The sequence below is a fragment of the Magnolia sinica genome, chromosome 5 (assembly GCF_029962835.1).
Source record: "Magnolia sinica isolate HGM2019 chromosome 5, MsV1, whole genome shotgun sequence".
NCBI classification, from domain to species: Eukaryota; Viridiplantae; Streptophyta; class Magnoliopsida; order Magnoliales; family Magnoliaceae; genus Magnolia; species Magnolia sinica.
The window spans coordinates 519,841-539,119 of record NC_080577.1 but is presented as its reverse complement, the minus strand read 5'-3'; the positions used below and the strand labels follow the sequence as shown (position 1 = coordinate 539,119).

Genomic DNA, 19,279 nt, shown 5'->3' with positions numbered 1-19,279 from the left:
TGATAAATTATCTAAATCAATAGTCAAAGTTTATCTATTCTAATCATAGAAACCATCCATTTTCCTGGCATTGATCCGATGGATGGGACCATCTAATCAAAGTGACATTAAGAGTGACCAACAACCAAAGGTGGGCCTTACATGATGGATAATCCAAATCATTGAGCGGATGTTTATTATAATCAATACAGACCATCCATTTTCATAGCCATTCCATGATTTTCTAGGATGGATGTGAAATCAAAGGTATGTCCCACTTGATGGATGGCCCAGATCAGTTATTGTATTATTCTCCTTTTCAGTCAAATAAATATATTATCTCTTTATTATCCATTAAGAAATGGTTAGGATAATCCAACTTAAGTAACTTTTAAGAGTGATGGAAAATCTAAGGTAGGCCTCCAAGATGAACATTCTAGATCAGCTATCAAACATCTTCTATCGTAGTACAATTTTGTGGGTGGGACCTACCATGATGTGTCTACGAAATCCACTCCATCCATGATGAGCCACGTCATATTCTCCATGGAGCCCAAATATCAGACGGACCAAAACTCAGGTGGGACAGACCATGCGAAATCATGCCTAAAACCTCTAAAATCACCCTGTATGGCCCATTTGAGTTTTGGAATGGCATGATTTTTGGGCTGTTCATCCATCATGTTAGGACACATTTTGTGAATGGATCGAAGGTCATAAAGAAAAATACATTAGCCTCAGATCTAATCTAAAAGCTTTTAATGATGGATGTTCTCATCCCAACGCTTCCCTATGGTGTGTCTCACGTCTAATGGATCTACCAGAATTTTGTGACGTTTGGCGAAATTGAAAGGGTGCACCTCATGGATGGAGTGGATTTGGGCTAACTTGAAAGGGCGCACCTTATGAATGGAGTGGATGTGGTTTCTAAATCATGGTTGGGCCTACACACGAAAGTCTAGAATAAGCTTTGTAAAAGCATCTAGGAATTTAGTAAAACACCCTTGAAGTAGTAGTATATACATATTTGACCAGAGGGGAATCATAATATGGTGTGACTTGCAACTAGGGGTGTCAATGGGCCGGGCAAGGGAGGGTTCGATGGCCCGGCCCGAAACAGTTCAAAATCCAGGCCGAGACCTACCCCAGCCTGGCCCGTGGACAGCCCTACTTGCAATTGTCACTTTTTGTAGTAGTGTATAGATCACGCGATTAGTAATCAATATTGTTATTATGTTTTGGGCTAAGTTCAGCTTGGTCCAATAGAAAAGACAAATTGCCTTTGACCCAATCCGAGTTTGGTAAGTAATCAAGTCTGAAATTTTCATCCTGGCCCAAGAAATGAGCTCCTGGATCTAGTCAGAAGCCAGGCCTAGAGATCCAATGGGCTAGCCTGATCAGTTGATTTGAAAGTGGGCTGTGGCAGACTATTAGGCTTTTTGGAGCTAATAAGCAGTTATGGGCCACCAGAAATTTACAGCCAGGTTTATACATGAGGTTTACTCGAATACATCACAGCCTATTTTATAATGTGATATGTCAGGACTTTAGCCATTGGAATTGGGTTTTGTTTCAATGACCCAAATTTATTATGTGGTAGATCTCTCCTTCCATGGGGGATGCCTGAAAATTTCATAAGATTAAATTAATTTCTTGTGGGGTAGGGGCAGTCACAGGAGCTTGCTGCTGGGGCCTCAAGCGTCCCCCTTGTGTTGCACTACTACACGGACCAGGCGCACACTTCATTTGAAATAAAAAAAAAAAGAGAGTAAAAAAATCCTCTACAGGTAAGCCAATGAGGAAATAAAAGAGGTGAAGAGGTAAAGTGGGAAGAGGCTTTAGGTGTTTAGCCCATTCCTGCTATGAGAGTAGCGGTGAAGATTATAGTCTATCATCCTTCAAAAGATGAGAATTTCTCAGCTACCTGTTTTTATTTGATGGAAGAAGTGAAACGTTATTGGGGTGTCAAAGCTCCTCCCTTTATATGACATCCCATCTATTCTCTCTTGACCACTCATTTGCAGGGCACTCCCCATATAAGATTCAAATCTTCCCCACCTTGGACCGCTCTATGAAGCCGCCCTCACATAGGTCTATCTCTATCAATTGGGTACTTTATTCAACTCTTGATTTGGTGGACCAAAAAGTTGCAATCATCGAATGTTCAGGGAATCAATGGACCACTGCAACTTTAAAGGCAACTTAAGGCAATGTGGAATCGATAGGATAAACCGCTAGATCAACGGTCCCAATCAATCCCCTCCAACGCAATAAAATTGAATTAAGTGGACTGCTCTCACTTAATGTGCATCCATTCCAATCATCAGTTACACAACACGTGCATCTTGCCTGCAGCTTGCTGGTTATATATATATATATATATATATATATATATATATATATATATATTAATTATTAAATATCAATTTATTATGCATGGATGACCCACCTCATCAACATCGATGAATTGATTGGGAACATACTCCTCTAAAATAGGCATTTTCCGTTAAGAGTATGTCAGCTTGGACCCATCCAACTTTTCCAAGCTTAGACTTGGAGCTGTTGTGTAGGCATGCATGGCAATGGACCCTGCAACCCTGCCCTGGCTTGGCCACATTTGCCTATCCCAGCCCAGGCCATTGGCCTGATCCAATCATTTAATGAGTCACCATGGTTTAAAGACACTTGTTAATGGCTCCCATCAATTAACATGTCTTAGTTTAAATAGAATCATTGGATCCACCATTATGTTTCAATTTAAGATTTATTGCATACAGAGGATCACCATTATCATCAACATCATTATTCTCATCGTTATCTAAGCATTATTCCAATTAATTGAGATAACTATAGATAGATATCCCTAAAAATGAAAAATAAAAATAAATTGAAGTTAGGCTTATTAAAAACCTCTAATCACTTGACTCATCCAATTTACCCATGATTCATGACTTGTCAATTCTAAAAGTGGGCCAATGTTTGGCCATGCCAATGATCTGCTGATTCCCAGTGGGGATGGACCAGATTCTCCCATCTTGGAAGATCCAAGCCACCAAGATTAAGACCTATCATGACCCTTGAGTTGAATGTGGATTACCAAACCAGGCCCCATTAAATGTCCACCGATGGGTTGGTATTTTTCATCTAAACTGCCCACTAAATATCTACCAATCACCTATGTAACCCCTCAAATTAGTGCCTGCGTGTCAACAATCACACTCCGCAGGAGTATATAAAAACTTTCTCATTTTCTAAAAGGTTGACCAATGCATGAAGAAGACTATGAATAAGTTTTCCGTAACCCACACGCACGGCATCCCATCTACACGCCACTAACATATGCCTCTCTCCTACAACGAATCAAGATTCAAGTCATCCATCATATGGATATGACCGTAGGATGATCTGACCACTCGAGTTGAGGTACAATGTTAGAAATAGGTAGACGCCATGTGAAGTTTTCAACGCCATACCGGTTGCTTCCTATTTTCATAGCGTATTGCAATATGATAGACCTGGACCGTCCCCATATTTCACCTCCACTCCTGCTAACACGTTCACACGGGATAGCATGTACCCCAAATCACATACACCCCAGCGCGGAAAAGATGCAACACTCAATAGAAACGGGTATGTCAGGGAAAAAAAACAGAAGATAAGGTTATTTACATACTAACTTTTTTTTTTTTTGTTTTTTTTTTAATACACACCTGATTTAGAAATATTTATGAAAACTCACCTACTATTTAAAAATATGATAAAAAAAAACATACTATTTAACTTTTACTAATGATTTCTGACAGAAAGGCGCCTTTAAAATCTTGGAAAGACCATTTTTCTCCTGTTGCCGGTTATATTCACAATTAGACTCCAATTTTTGGAGCTTACTCTTGTCACAGTTTTTGGAGCTCAGCTTTAGCATACAAAGTGATTCATGTCATCCATTTATTTTGTTAGGCCATCTCACGGACGATCACGTTTGTCACAGGAAGATTTCAATGGTGTTTATCATCCGAAGTTGGTTTTATTAATGTGAGCCACATATGGCTAAGATGTTGTTGAATTTTTTTTTTGCCTGAAGCCATAATATGAGTTGCCAAAGTAGATGGGTGGGGGTAAATTACACACATACATAACGGTGGGGCCCACCAAAAAGCCAATGGCCTATTTGTATGTTGTGAGCTATGTATTGTTATGATCTGGCTGATTTTTTGTGTGAAGCCATAATATGAGTTGCAAAAGTAAATGGGTGGGGGTCGATCACACACATACATAATGATGGGTGTGAAGCCATAATATGAGTTGCAAAAGTAAATGGGTGGGGGTCGATCACACACATACATAATGATGGGGCCCACCGAAAGGACAGGATGTTGTAGGCCATGTCTCGCTATGATATGGCTAATTTTCTACACTAGGGCATAATATGAGATACGAAAATGAATGGCCGGCTAGGATCACGCAAATATATAATGGTGGGGCCCACACGATAGTAATTCACACACATAAATACATATCAAGAAAACACTTTATATTGATAACGAGAGTAAATACATCTAAAAGTAGTTGTTGCAAAGGTAATCAAGAACCAAAAAAAAAAAGTATAACTTACTTTGCTTCTAATTACACAATATACAACAATAGGAAATTGAAGAAAATTTTGACAATCACTCCTCTCGTCCATCCTGCTCATCGCTCAGCTCGTACAACTTATTATAAAAAATAACAGAAAATACTCATAAACTCCCATCCTGAAATGAGTAGCCAAACAAATCTAAAAGTGAACATGCATATGTATACATAAAACCTGTGATGATCAACCAAACAATCGAAGTAAATCAAAACTTGAAATGAGCATGCAAAATAAACAACCAAACAATCAACTCGAACCAGTAAGATATTAAAAACCAAAACCTGAAATGAGCATACAAAATGAATACCCAAACAATCGACTCAATCTTGTAAGATATTACAAACCGAAACCTAAAATGAGTAGGCAAAATAAAAATTGAACATACATATAAATACCTAAAACATATAATGATTAACCAAACAATTGAACTAAATCAAAACTTAAAATGAGCATGCAAAATGAATAGCCAAACAATCGACTCAATCATGTAAGATGTTAGAAACTGAAACATGAAATAAGCATCCAAAATGAACAGCCAAACAATCGACTCAATTCTACAAAATATTACAAACTGAAACCTAAAGCGAGCAGCAGAAAAATTTAAAACTGAACTTGAATCATGAAATGAGTAGACAAATAAATTTAAAACTGGACCTAAATCATGAAATGAGCAGCCAAACAAATCTAAATCTGAATAGTCATGTAAACCCCAAAGCTGGAACTAGCAACCATACAAATCTAAACACAAACAGAAACCTAAAATGACCAGTTAAACAAATTTAATCAACACTCAAAACAAATCTAAAACTAAACAAACATGTAAACGTCAAACCTGAAACTATTAAGCATACAAATCTAAACAAAAACTGAATCCTGAAGTGAGTTGTCAAACAAATCTAATCAATACCTGGTCTTTATTTTCGAACCGCAAACTTAAAACCAACATCTATATAAATAAAAATCAACACCCAATCCTAAAATCAGTAGTCAAACAAATCTAAAATTGAACACCACAAACCCGAAATTAGCAACTATACAAAACCTAAACTTGAACAAATATATGTAAACTAAAAATTAACAACCATAAAAATTGAAAACTAAAACCTGAAATCAATAGCCATACAAATTGAAAACTGAACCTGAATCCTGAAATCAGTAGCCATATAAATCAAAAACTAAAACTTGAAATCAATATCCATACAAATAAAAAACTGAACCTAAATCCTAAAATCAAAAGCCATAAAAATTTACAACTGAACAAACTTATCCAATCAATCTTAGATGAACAGACATATATAAAGCTGATACGTGTATAATGGTTTATCCTACAAAAAATTGTATGATGGTTGTTTCATACAAAAATATCCGAAACTATATGGAATCAAACATGTACGATGGTTTCCCCTAATGTAAGGCCCTTATCCTAGACCGTACCATTTCGTAGGCTTCCGCGGTCCTTTCGGTCGAATTTTAGCAACCTTTGACCCGTATCCGACGTTTGCGCATGATCCTAAGCCGAGTCCTACATACCAAAGTCAGCTTGACCCAAAACTTGTATTTTAGCGACCGCGCCGTCGCCGCGATTCCAATGCTGCGACTCGCACACCGATCTGATACCCAGGTTAGAAGATGTGGGCTCGCGTTTATTCTAAAGAAACGCCGCGTGTTGCGAATTTCGAGAGAATCTCTACAACATGTCTCATCAATCAATCAAGTACACTCTATGCCTCAAGTACCAATATCGATCCCTCATTTTTCTACAAGTCAACTCTCTCTCTCCCCTACCCATCCCTCTTTTACAAAAGTTTCAAACAAGACCTTACCTCCCCATTCCCTTCCTTACAACACTCATCCATATCATCCCATCACTTATCTCTCTCTCATTTCTCAAACCTCCTAAGCAACACCCCATGTCTAAGCCTTCCCAAGTTCTCCCAAATCATCAAGTGTGGTCCACTTTTCCACCCTCTCATCTCATCCCCACTATCAAAACTCCATCAACCTCCATCAAAGTTGAAGGCAAGGAGCATAAAAGTTCAAGGAGCTAGAGGAAGAGGCCGATAGGTGGGTGCTCTACCATCGATTTGCATTTGAGGGTCCACTTGTAGGTGGGACCCATTTTGATGTATGTTGTAATCATAAGAGACCCATAGTGGCGGGGTCCCTCCATCACCGTCTCTCTCTCTCTCTCTCTCTCTCTCTCTCTCTCTCTCTCTCTCTCTCTCTCCCTCTATCCATTCTGATGTAGTGGGCCCCACTAATTTGTGTTTTGTCCACACCGTCCATCACGGACGGTGGGACTCCACCGTGAAGTGCACACCCAAATCCATAGCTCAACTAGCAGACTAAATGGAGATATCTTATTTCAACACTTGAGGTCTTGGCATCGATCCCTAGTGGGGGTGGCTAACATGGAGTGTGTGTACTGACATGTGTATACTAATGTGCTAACCTAAAAAAATTTAAAAAAAAAGAATGAAAGAAAGAAGAAGAAGAAAAGGGGCCTGGACGTTGATGCCCTTCACCTTCTCTCTCTCTCTCTCTCTCTCTCTCTCTCTCTCACACACACACACGTATATACCTATATATATATATATATATATATATATACACACACACACACACACACACACATGTGGTGGGCCACACGTGTGGAACCACCACCATAACCATATATGCACCGTCCAGAGCATCCAGGGGTCTTTGGACGGTGGCTCTTTTCTATATATTTTATGTTATATTATAATATATTATATTATATTATATATATATATATATGGAAAAATGAGAAAAGGTACTATGTGCTCGACCTCATGAGTCCTTCCCATGAGGTCGAGCTGTGTGGGCCCCACCGTGATGTGTTTCGAACATCTACCCCATCAGTCAGATGCACCATTCCATCGTGGGCCTAGGTCTCAAAAATCAAGTCAATGGGATATCCCATAATTTAGAGGGCACCCATCAAATGCATGGTGTTGATGGTCGACACGCATCACAGTAGGGCCCACACAGCTCGACCTCACGGGAGCTTATCGTGAGGTCGAGCGCATAGTACCTTTTCCCTATATATATATATATACACACACACACACACCTTAAGATATATGGTGGTGGGCCCTACGTGGGACCCACCTGTATACAGACTGTCAGCAGCAACCGACGCTGAATCTCTCGCAGCTATAAAAAAAAAGTTGTTGTGGGACCCACCATGATGTATGTATGTATCACGCCGTCCATCCATCTGGCGTTCCAGCAGCCTCACCATGATGGATGTCTTCCATCCAAACTGTTCATTCACTTGGTGGACAGCCACGTGCGTGGACCCCACAACGATGTATGTACTTTATCCATGCCGACCATCAGTGGGCCCCATGGCGACATCCGTCCCGTAAGGCCCGCTGCTGTATGTGTTGTATCTAAACCGTTCATCCATGTGGCGGCTCATCTCAAGACTTGAGGCTAAAAATATGACAGATCCAATTATCAGGTGGACCACACTGCAGGAACAGTGAAGTTGAAAGCCTACTAGTGAGACCCTTTTTGGGTCAGAGAGGTTTTGGACCAATATAAAATTTGTTTCCCTCTCAGCTCAGGTCTTTGTGAGCTTATAAACTAACTGGGTGGAAAATAAACGCTATAGTGGGCCCCTTTAAATTTTAACAGTTGAAATTATTAACGCCACTGTTATTCGTAGTATAGTCCAGATAATCTTTGGATCTGATTCATTATTTGGATAATGCTCTAAAATGATCTCTATAGATGGATGAATGGTGTATTTGACTCGGCCCATTTGATCGGCTAAATTGATTCGGCCCATTTGTACCGACCCATTCGACTCGGCCATTTAACTCGGCCTATTCGACTCGGCCCATTTGATTGGCCCAATTGATTCGGCCCGATGTGATTGATATATATCTATATATATATATATATATATATATATATATATATATATATATATATATATATATATATATATATATATATATTGGCCCATGAATGAGGCCCAATGTAATGCGTGTATGCCCCATAAGCAAGGCCCATGATGATGTATATTAGGCCCTTGTATGAGGCTGTGGGCCCATTAAACGATTGGCCCTATGAGCACCATTCCTTGGGAGCAATGTTGGTTAAAGGTCTACATTGATGGGCAATGATGGTTGGACGTCCACATTGTGACCTTCCCTTAGGCCTTATTAGGTCAACTCTTATCATTCCCTAGTGGATTAACCCAAATGCTTGGGTCCCATTGATTTTTAATTAATCCATCATCGGTCGTCCACCTATGGACCCCGCCTTGCGTCGAGGTTGATTATCGATGTCGATTACCGGTGCCGATTGCCGATACCTACTACTGTTGCTGATTATGAGTTTGTGACAGCATAACATCATGATACATGTCCATACGCATCATCTGTATGTTTGTTATGAGATGTAATTGGATATTACATATGCCATAGTGTAGGTGGTTCATGGGACTCTGATAGGCAGAGTTATCCCACATGAGCACACAGTGTGCGCAGGATTGATGCATGATTGGACTACGTGATTCATGCACTTTGCATTTGTGTGTGATTGTGACTACTTTATACGCCCTAGCGACATCAGGGCTATGACCTCCACATACACATCGTGGATGGTTGGATTGGATACTGGAAGTACTGTTTCTAGCATCAAGGCGTCATAGATGTCCCTGGGTGAAAATTCATAAACCCGATGGTACTAGAGGATGACTCCAATGTCGAGACCGAGTGGATATATGAGCGCACGAGGGCTGTATACTAGTAGGTCACGTCTCCCATTGTGTCGTGGTCAGTTGGAAAGAGGTGTGACCCTACCCACCTAAGTGAGAAGGCAATTTCTAAGTTGAGTTTGACCAACTTGAGAAATGGGTCCGTTATCGACGAGTCGGGCCCAATATTGGCAACCGAATAGTGAGATCTCTTCCACTCTCCTAGTTATGCGTTCGAATAAGGGCGGCAAGCTGGCGTAGAGTGTACTAGACCCCGGTGATTATCCATAATGAGAACCGTACTGATATTTGATGAGTTGTATTGATATGTGGATTTGGATAAGGATTGGCATGCTTAAGTTGCATCTCGCATCACATGGTCTTGATATGGCTGATAGCATTCATATCTTATACTGCATAGCCTTGGTACGACTGATTGCATTCATGTATCCATCAGCATGATTCTGCATTACTCTGGCATTGCATTCTGAGTACGTTCATACTACGCACACACTTACACCACCCTCTAAGCTTTCTATAAGCTTATGCACGATTGATGCGTGCAGGTGACGTTAGGACACAGCCGTAGCTTCGCCGCAGTTAGAGTGTGCAATCAAGCTTCTGAAGTTTCTGTTATTTTCATTATCCTGTATTTCCCTTTCATACGCATTATACTCAAAGTTTTTATCATAGTGAATTTTGTGATAGTGTTCTTCTGGTTATTGTTCGTGGGTTATGTTTATGGTAATACTCATTAAGAATCAGAATCATATTAGAAATCCTCCTTATATAATCCCAAGATCGGAACCTAATGTATGAGTGCCGGGAGCCTAGAATGGAGTACTACGAAGGCTGTCGGCGCCGGATTCAGTGATCGAAAATTTAGTGAGCCCGATTTCCGAGTTCGAGGCGTGACACCTAAAACCAGAAATGAATAACTAAACATATCTATACCTAAAACCAAAATGTATAGCATATACATCTAATCAAACAGTCTAAATAAAAGAATGCACATTGTAACATCTAAGTCTACAAAGCCAGACTATAAAGCCACATAAAATAAACAAATATAACAGTTAACTAAAATCCACCCACAATATTATAGACAAAAAGGTATCATCGAAATATTAGAATGAATGAAATGAATTCGAATAGTAACACAAAAAAATAAATGTAAAAATTACACAACATTGACAATCCACCGCATATTATCATCCACAGTTGGGTGGATATTGATTGACTCTACTTCATCTAACACTTGTAGTACAATGTCCCGATATGTCATCTTCAAAAGTGATCTAGATGTAGTTCCAGTGGAAGTAGAAGCATGCGATGGAAAAAAATGGGGGCCGGCATCTCAACGTTCAGTTGTTGAATCAACTCATACAAAATCACTCTCATGTTTTTGTCATTAATATTAAAACATAAGATAAGATAAAGAGATGAACCTATTATTAAATGAAAATTGTAGGGGAATGGTAGCATTACTCACCAACCTAATCAAACATTTATAAAAGCATCTTCCATAATTGGTACATGTCTTTGCTAATAAAATTTTCATTGTCCCTACTTTGCAAGAACAAATTCATTTCGGGATATCATTGTTCATCTAAAAAACATAGTGCTTATAAAGAGTTTTAATAATATGAAAAATAAACTATTGAAATAACAATATGTGAAATAACACAACAAACTATTACTGAAAACACACAAAACTATTAAAACATTTCATTAACTCCTCGAATTTGTCTTACATACATAGAATTCATTCATAAAGATTGTGTTCAAAAGGCCCAAGAGCATCTTGTCTACAACAACAAAATGTAAGATTTCTAAAGTCTCTTTAGAACAGTAATAATAGGGCTGACAGTCGAGTGAGTTGGGTCAAGTTGGTGCTGAACCCTAACCCAATCCAAGGTTCCTATACCTCAACTCTAACCTAACCCAACCCAATCTCGGGTTGGGAATTCTCAACCCAAGCCCAACCCAAGCAGGCTCAGTTGAGTTGGTTGAGTGGATACATGCTAATTAATATTTTTGTTATTACATTAGTCTATTATATTTTAATACAAGTCTTATTTTTTGTACCTATGATTTTATTAATTATATATGTAGTTATTTATCATAAAGAACTTTATTTTTCTAAACAAACAAGCTAAAATATATGATTATTACTCCTTTAAAAGCCGTGTTGTGTAGCATGCAATTAATTTGAGAGAGAGAAATCCGGCAGATCTTGTTAGCTTGAGTCATCGGAAATGATGTCAACCAATGAGACCCGATGGCAATGGAATTTTCCGTGCCTTCAACACGGACAATCTACACTCAATTATAATTTATAAGTAACTTATATATCGATCGGGTTTGGGTTGGGTTGGCTAACTCGAGACCTCAACCCGAGCTCGACCCAAGTTTTATGGGTTGGTGTTTGTATAGCCCAAGCCCAAGACCAAACCCGATACATCCTGCACGAGCCCAACCCAATGTCGAGTCAGTCACGAGTCGGTCGGGTTGAACCCACCCAACAATCAGCCTTAAGTAATAACAGTTGCATAGTCACAATAGTATACATGTTGCATACAAACTCAACTGAAGACATCTAACATACAGTTACATATATTTACAATTTATAGAGTCACAAATCTCAAATTTATAGCACGAATGATTAAACCAGATATCATATACAAGAAGCAAACATGGACTGCATACTAGGTATTAGTTACAAGGGGCATATATGGATTGCATACAAATACAAGAATCTATATATCAGTTACAATAATTAGATATGAATTGCATACCAAATATAAGATAGAACAAATATGTATGGACCAAAAATAGATACAAGAAACCAATGAAATGCATAGAGTTACATCTGTATATATTTAAAGCAGGAAGTATTAGAGCATACGTCAATTACAAAAATCAGCTTAAGGTATCACAATCTCCAAAATTTTCAATTTCAAAATCAAATATCAATTACACATTTAAAATAGGAAACATCAGACCTATAAGAAGCATATTAAGGTATCATAATTTCCAAATTAAGGTATCACAGTTCCCAAAATCTTCAATTTTAAAACCCCCAAATTTGAAGTGGGAATAGAGTACCAAAATTCTTAATTTTAAAATCCCTGAATTCAATTTGAGATTATGGAACCAAAATTCTTAAACTCAAAACCCCCAAAATCAATATGTGATTAGGGTACCAAAATTGCCAAATTCAAAATAGGATTAAGGTACCATAATCCTTAAATTCAAATAGGATTTTTTTTCCCAATGGCCCACCTTCATGTTCTTAGTGTGTGCTTGGGTCATCGTGTCCCACATACCCGACGCATTTTGCTATAAAGAAATGAAAAGGTCCAAAGGGCTCCTATAAACACGGTAAAAAATTACAAATCTCAAAAGCAACGGATGATATCAGTACTCAAAAGCATATGGGCCCTGCATGTGTAAACCAACTCGATAAATATTCATGCCCCACGCCATTAATTACAACCACATGTGTTATGATTTTTACCTTTCGATGTGAGAGGAAGAGTATGAGAGGAGGGTTTGAGGGATGTTGATTGTTTGGAACTCCAATCAAGTTTTCGAGCTCTGAATAGATAGATCGAGAGAGTTGAAATGAGAGGTCGCATGCAAGAGCTCCAAGCCAATTTTTGAGCTTTGAGAAGAAAAATTGCGAGAAAAAGAGAGCTGAGATGAGAGATCGTGAGAGATGAAGAATTGAGATGAGACATCATAAGCAATAGAGAGAGAGTTGAGATAAAGCTCGATTGGGAGGCATTGTCGCTTAGATGATGAGAGAGAGGGGTGGAGAATATGATGGTAAAAACCTAATTTTTTCATGAAAACGGACATGGTGGGCCCACGGGATATGCTCGAAAGATTGGCGGAGCTAAGGAATGATGGTTGTCCTAAACGGGGGTAATTATGACCAAATAATTTTTTTATCTTTTAAATTCAATTGCCTATTTAAACTAATATACAAATTAAACTAAACAAGACAATTTAACTCTAAGGCTACCAAGCCATTAAAGGGTTCAATCATATAGACTACAAAATATGTAGTAATTACGCGACTAGTCTATAAACATAATAGTGTACATATGTATGTGGGATGCGCTAACTATCAATTCCTGACATTCATCTGATCATGCATATATATAATTAAACATTCACCACAGGTATAATTAAAGAAGTGCTCAAATAAAAATCTCAAACACAAGCACGCATAGTGGTTTAGTTTCCCTGCTCCACTCTCGACGGATGCACTCAACCCATGAGTGTACCAGATTTCACTATCAAAATTTTAAATTAGGTTCACCTTTAACATTTACAATCCTAAATAAGGATCGGCTCCTGTAAGAGACTTTACATGGTTTTCTATAGGCTCACCATAAACAATAGTCCAACACAAGAACACATTGACATACACTTCAGCCAAAGGATCCACAAGAGACTTTAGTTAATTTTCATACGTTAACCAACAACTTCAGTTCTAATATAAGGACTTACATTTACTCTCACCGGAGGCGTCCTCGGAGACTAACAGGTACACACCCATGTACGATGGCCTACTCAATGACTTTCATTTAGGCCCTACACAAGAGTCAAGGTACTCCACAAGAACCTAATTGAGCTTAGTAATTCAAACTCTTACACTCAATCCTACATAAGGTAAGAGTGTATATAGACTCTTACACATAACAATTTACTTGTCGAATTGGACCCCTTTTCTAGCGCCTTCTCTGGTTGCTTGGTCGATGCTCTCACATGCTTCAATTAGCTCACATTTGCTTCCCCGATCATGATGTCAATGCTTTACCAAAACTTTAGCTCCAACATCTTGCATATGATGCTCTGATGCGATGACCAAAGTGATAGGAGGTTAGGTAAAATCTCCTACAACTAATAGAAAGTTGTAAAGTCTATGAGATTTTACTTGATAGACACTTTAAAGTTCAATAGACACTTGGGTGCCAAGAGAAATGGTGTCTAAACTCTAAAGAAGGCTTGAAATCATGGTATTCTTGTAGAGGAGCTTGGAATGCTCATTAGAGTGAAAAATCACTAAGAACATAGTATGGATCTCATTGGGATAGATCCTACGAGGTTTGGTAGAACTTAGGATGTACTAGGGTTTTTACAATGCCAAAATTCATCATTTACACAATGATCAAATTGTTAGATTTATAGGAAAAATGCTCCAACAGATTTATAACGGCTAGTCTTCGGTTGCACCGAGTGCATGTTCGATCACACCCTGAATTATGGTTCGGTCACACCGAGTGCATGGTCGATTGCACCGAATTGTGGTTTAGTCGAGTCAAATTTAGACAAGAAAGCCACTTGACATATTTGGGCATTTTCGATCGCCTTGAATATGGTCTTCAGTCGCACCAAAAGTAGTCTTCAGTGAGATCGAATGTGACATTCGGTTGTAGTCGAATTATCCGGAATTCTACCTCAGCTCGTTGTCCTATTTTAGATGTTTTTAGTTAGATTGAAGGTGAAATCAGTGAGACCGAAGGTTGCTGAAATTGTGTAGTTTTCTAAGTAATATGAGAACTCTAAGGCTAATCTAAGGATGGTCAATTTAGGCTTAGATGGCTTAAAGGATTATTAATAAAAAAAAAAAGGTTTACCTATTGTGTTATGAATCATCTAGAAGTTTAGGTTATTTTGGAAAAGAGTTAGGGTCATTAGGCATCATGTTTATCTATTCTTTGTTCTTTAATGTTACACATTCACTTATGTCTTCAGTCATTAGCTTTCAACGATTCAATCGACTACATGATACAAGGACTCACGTGATTGACAAATAAGGTGCATAAATCAGTGCACTAACACCCCCATATTACATATGTGTATTACATGGTTATAGACGGCCGTAACAGCTACCAAAAGATAGGCGGCCTCCTCTAAATATGCCAAAAGTAGGTATCTATTCAAAAATAGAATAAAAGGTAGGTGGGTTTTCATTAATAACCAAAAAAAAAATGGTAATTCCATTGTTAAGGTGAAAAAGAAAAGAAAAAAAGGCAGAAATGATACAGTAGCTGTCTTTACACATGTGATAGAATCTGCTTTCAACATATCTCAGCACTTGAAAAACTCACAAATATACAATTCTACTTCACCTTTTGGTAATTCTTACCCTCTTCCATGAGTTGGTGGATAGATGAACATGAAAACCAGAATTCCCGCTCCTTAGAGTTTTACACTTCGCTTACACTTTTGATCAGAGATTGCATTGTTATTCAATGACACAGTTATGTTGCAATTCATCTCAACATCAACATGACGCTTAAATATGTTTAGTAAATTCACCCTCCCGCCGATCTTCGTGTGGCTATTTACTTGGAGAGATCCTGAGATGAGATCTTTATAGAGGTCCATGTCCCCTATCAGCCGGTCTGCGAGCACATCAATCGTAACATTCATCTGTAGCGTGCGCTTTGCCGATGCCTTCCCAGCAGGAGTGTAGGCCTGGCCTACTGACGTGCCACGGTAATAGATAAGGGTGGTGCTGTTGCCGAATTTGAAGGAAGCGATGTTGGGGTTCTTTATGGAGACATCAGCCTTAAGTGTCATGTTGATGGATGGATTTGATGTAGTTTCTTTGTTGAATTTCATCCTATCGATGATAATGGAATTCAATGTCATATCAGGGTCTCTGACTCTGAAAACAGTGAGAGCCAACACAAGGATTACTATGGCAAGAATTAGTGTTGTCGCTGCGCAGCAACCACAGCAGATAATGCAACGACGCTTTTGGAGCTTTTTGGGTGATGGTCGCTTCTTCCCATCCTCCTCGTCGCTATTCATTCGATCGGAAGCTGGTGCCAGCGGTCTTACTTGATCCATTTCGCCCATTTTCTATCTTCTTCTTGCCTATTGGGAAAGCTTCTGCAATCTTGTTAATCAACTAATAATGAATATATACATGTTCTCAGAAGACTGGTAATTTGGAATTTTTTATTTAAAAGTCAGTCCCTCCCAATGTGATAGTGGGTTGATAGGAGGATGGGTTATCCCTCTCCAAACGCGTTTCCTACGCCTTGACTATTGACTTGGATGATGTGGATCTCCTTTGACTTCAGCTAGACTCACACTTCTCATTATCCACACGTGTCAGCTACGCATGTGGGTAGGACATGCGAACCTTGCACATGGTGGCCTCTACTGTCATGCTGACCGTGCACCAGACTCATGCCAGATTAATCATCAGCCACTCCAAATGGTTCTGTTGAATGTGAACCGTCAGCAGCTTTCTTATTATTATTATTACCAACCGTCAGTTCCCTTCTATAAAGATGGCCCACCTAGTGAATGGACCAACCTGATTTTTTTCTAATATTGTTATATTAATGGAGTGACACCTTATTGCACTGCTCAGATGGCTCACACGCTATCCAGGTAGGCACATGCGCTGCGTGTAAGGATGCGAGTGAGACTTGGAAAACACAGTTGCGGGGTAATTATCTCCATCCCTGGTCGTCACGCAAGGTTGAAAAAAGGGTACCAGATTAGGTGCGAACTCGGCTTCACCCAAGTCGGTGGGCCCAACCTTGATGTATTTATTCCACATCCACACCATGATTCCGTTTTCCTAGATCATTTTATGACATGAGACCCTAAAATGAAACCTGGCTGAACCCCAGGTTGGGCTAGCCGAACTTACCACAAAAATATATATATATATATATATATATATATATATATATATTTTACATATATATATATATATATATATCCCGACGAATTGCAATAAGATACGTCGACACTGTAGCCGCTGGATTTGGCTTCTCTGGTTGACCCAAACCTTTCATACGATAGTGCTCACCTAGGATGTGGAATACTCGAAAATTACTTTAGATAAATCCTTCCTTCCGTCTTCTCATCATACAAGGTTATGGTGTGACCGTTCATGTTTTCAGCAAAAGCGATAAAATAATCCAATTGTTACTACCTGGTTGATTTTCACCGTATAAAGTTAGATTCTCCCTTTAAACGGTTTGGATCTTCGGATGATGACCGAGACTCGAAGGCTAAAGTGCAGACGTATCGTCTTGAAATACGTCGAGATGTATACGAGCAACTCTTTAAAGTAAATAAAAATAAAAATAAAAATAAAAAACCCTGCTCGCTTCGGAACCTCCTTGGAATTTTGCAAGAATACGTCCAGACGTATTGGATACGTCGGGTCATTAGCCGTTGGATTGTGGTTCTTTTCATTGACCTAAACCGTTCATTTGATAGAACTAATCAACGATGGACGATAGCCAAGAAATATCAGAGATGGGAAATAAATAAATCATTGATCCTCTAGACTTTAAGTAGACCGTCCATATTCAAAGTGATCAAAGGGTTATATATTCCATTGTAAAGGTTTTAGTTATTTGGCTTTAACCCATCCAAAGTAACGTCCATCATATAAACGGTTTGGATCATTAAAAGATGTTAATAGGTCCAAAGGCTAAAATTCTAGAAAACTGAATCATGAAAACTGTTATACCCCCCACTTATTATATTGTAGCGATTGGGCCAAATTACATGACGTTTGGGAATTTGACAAAATAAAGGGACCTCGATTCCACCGCTTTATATGGCATGCTTGTCGGACATCTGGGCCATTCATCACACTGTCAATATATATATATATATATATATATATATAAGTAAATGGCCACCGATCAGCAAGTCAACACACGTATGGAAAAAATGAGTAAGTTGGAAAATAAGTCTGACGTTCCCATGTAGCTCAATTGATTGGTATATGGCATGTTCACACACTACCAAATTAATGGCCTAGATCGATCACACGTGTGAGACCCTATTAAAAACCTTACATTAGCTTGATTTGGACTATTCATCTGAGACGTCTGGTGTTGAGGATGACGGAGTCTAAACGGCTATGAATTAAGAGATTACCCGTCTCTCTAAAGTTGCATTAAACGGTCTTTACATTTCAAGTCTGACTAGGTCCAAGTTATCATGTATTTCTCCGATTCATTTCTTCTAGAAAATTAGGATGACAACATGCCCATCTGACTCAGCCCTAAAGAGGTTGACCAGAGGGCTCAACTAGGGCATGAAATCTAAGCCCTTAAATTTGTTTGGTCAGGCTCTGCTGGCTCCATTATGAACAGCCTGGCCCACCTAGCCCAGTTCCCTAGTGTATATTATATAGTACATGGATATTAGTAACATAAACTATTTAGAGTTTGAATATGAGTGTATATGGTAACATTAAAACTTTCCATTTGGTTTGAAACACTGTTTTCACCTTCTTTCTTAACATCCATGCCATTTCACTCCTTAGGAAGGCCACACTTAAAACAAGTTTTTCTAGCCTCAATTTCCTTCCACCTGAGGTGTAAAATGGTCTCGTTTTTAATTTTTATTTTTTAATTTTCTTTTTATTTTCTTTTCTTTTTCTGGTATAAAACATCCAAATCAATGTGGCCCATTTGATGTAGAGCTCAAATTTCGCCATAGTAATCCACGTCAGCATGTGAGCCTATGCGTTGGATTTCAGCATTAGTGTTTATTGAAAAATCTAGGTGCTTCAGTCTCAGAATAGACAAAAAGGCAAAAGGGATTATTTGCTACTCTGGAATGGTTTATTAGCAGTCTCTAAAATTGTAAACATGGCATACATTAACTCAAATTAAACGGTACAAATGAGGGTGACAATGGGCCAGGTAGTCTGCGAGACCCAGCTTTGGTCCGGACTTGGGCCTCAAATTAACAGCAGGTTCAAGTTTCAGGTCGGGCTTTGGTTCAAGTTATTTTAGCCTGACCTAGCGAGACTTTATATGTACATAAGCCATGTCCTACAAATACTACATTCTAATCTATCTTGAATGTAGACGGCCCAGTTCATTTCTCTACCTATTTCTTTTTGTATGTCCACTTGATCAACA

At 38.8% G+C, this 19,279-nt stretch overlaps 1 protein-coding gene across 1 annotated transcript; it reads right to left on the bottom strand.

Annotated features, from left to right (window-relative positions):
- Positions 1 to 15,422: 15,422 nt before the first annotated feature.
- On the bottom strand, positions 15,423 to 16,303 carry LOC131245033 (late embryogenesis abundant protein At1g64065-like). The gene has a single exon (XM_058244203.1). The coding sequence runs from the start codon at positions 16,224 to 16,226 to the stop codon at positions 15,561 to 15,563; it is 666 nt and encodes a 221-aa protein (XP_058100186.1). The 5' UTR covers positions 16,227 to 16,303; the 3' UTR covers positions 15,423 to 15,560.
- Between the last annotated feature and the right edge of the window lie 2,976 nt (positions 16,304 to 19,279).

Excerpts from the sequence above, each read along its gene's own strand:
- LOC131245033 (XM_058244203.1), bottom strand. The coding sequence starts at position 16,226 with ATGGGCGAAATGGATCAAGTAAGACCGCTGGCACCAGCTTCCGATCGA.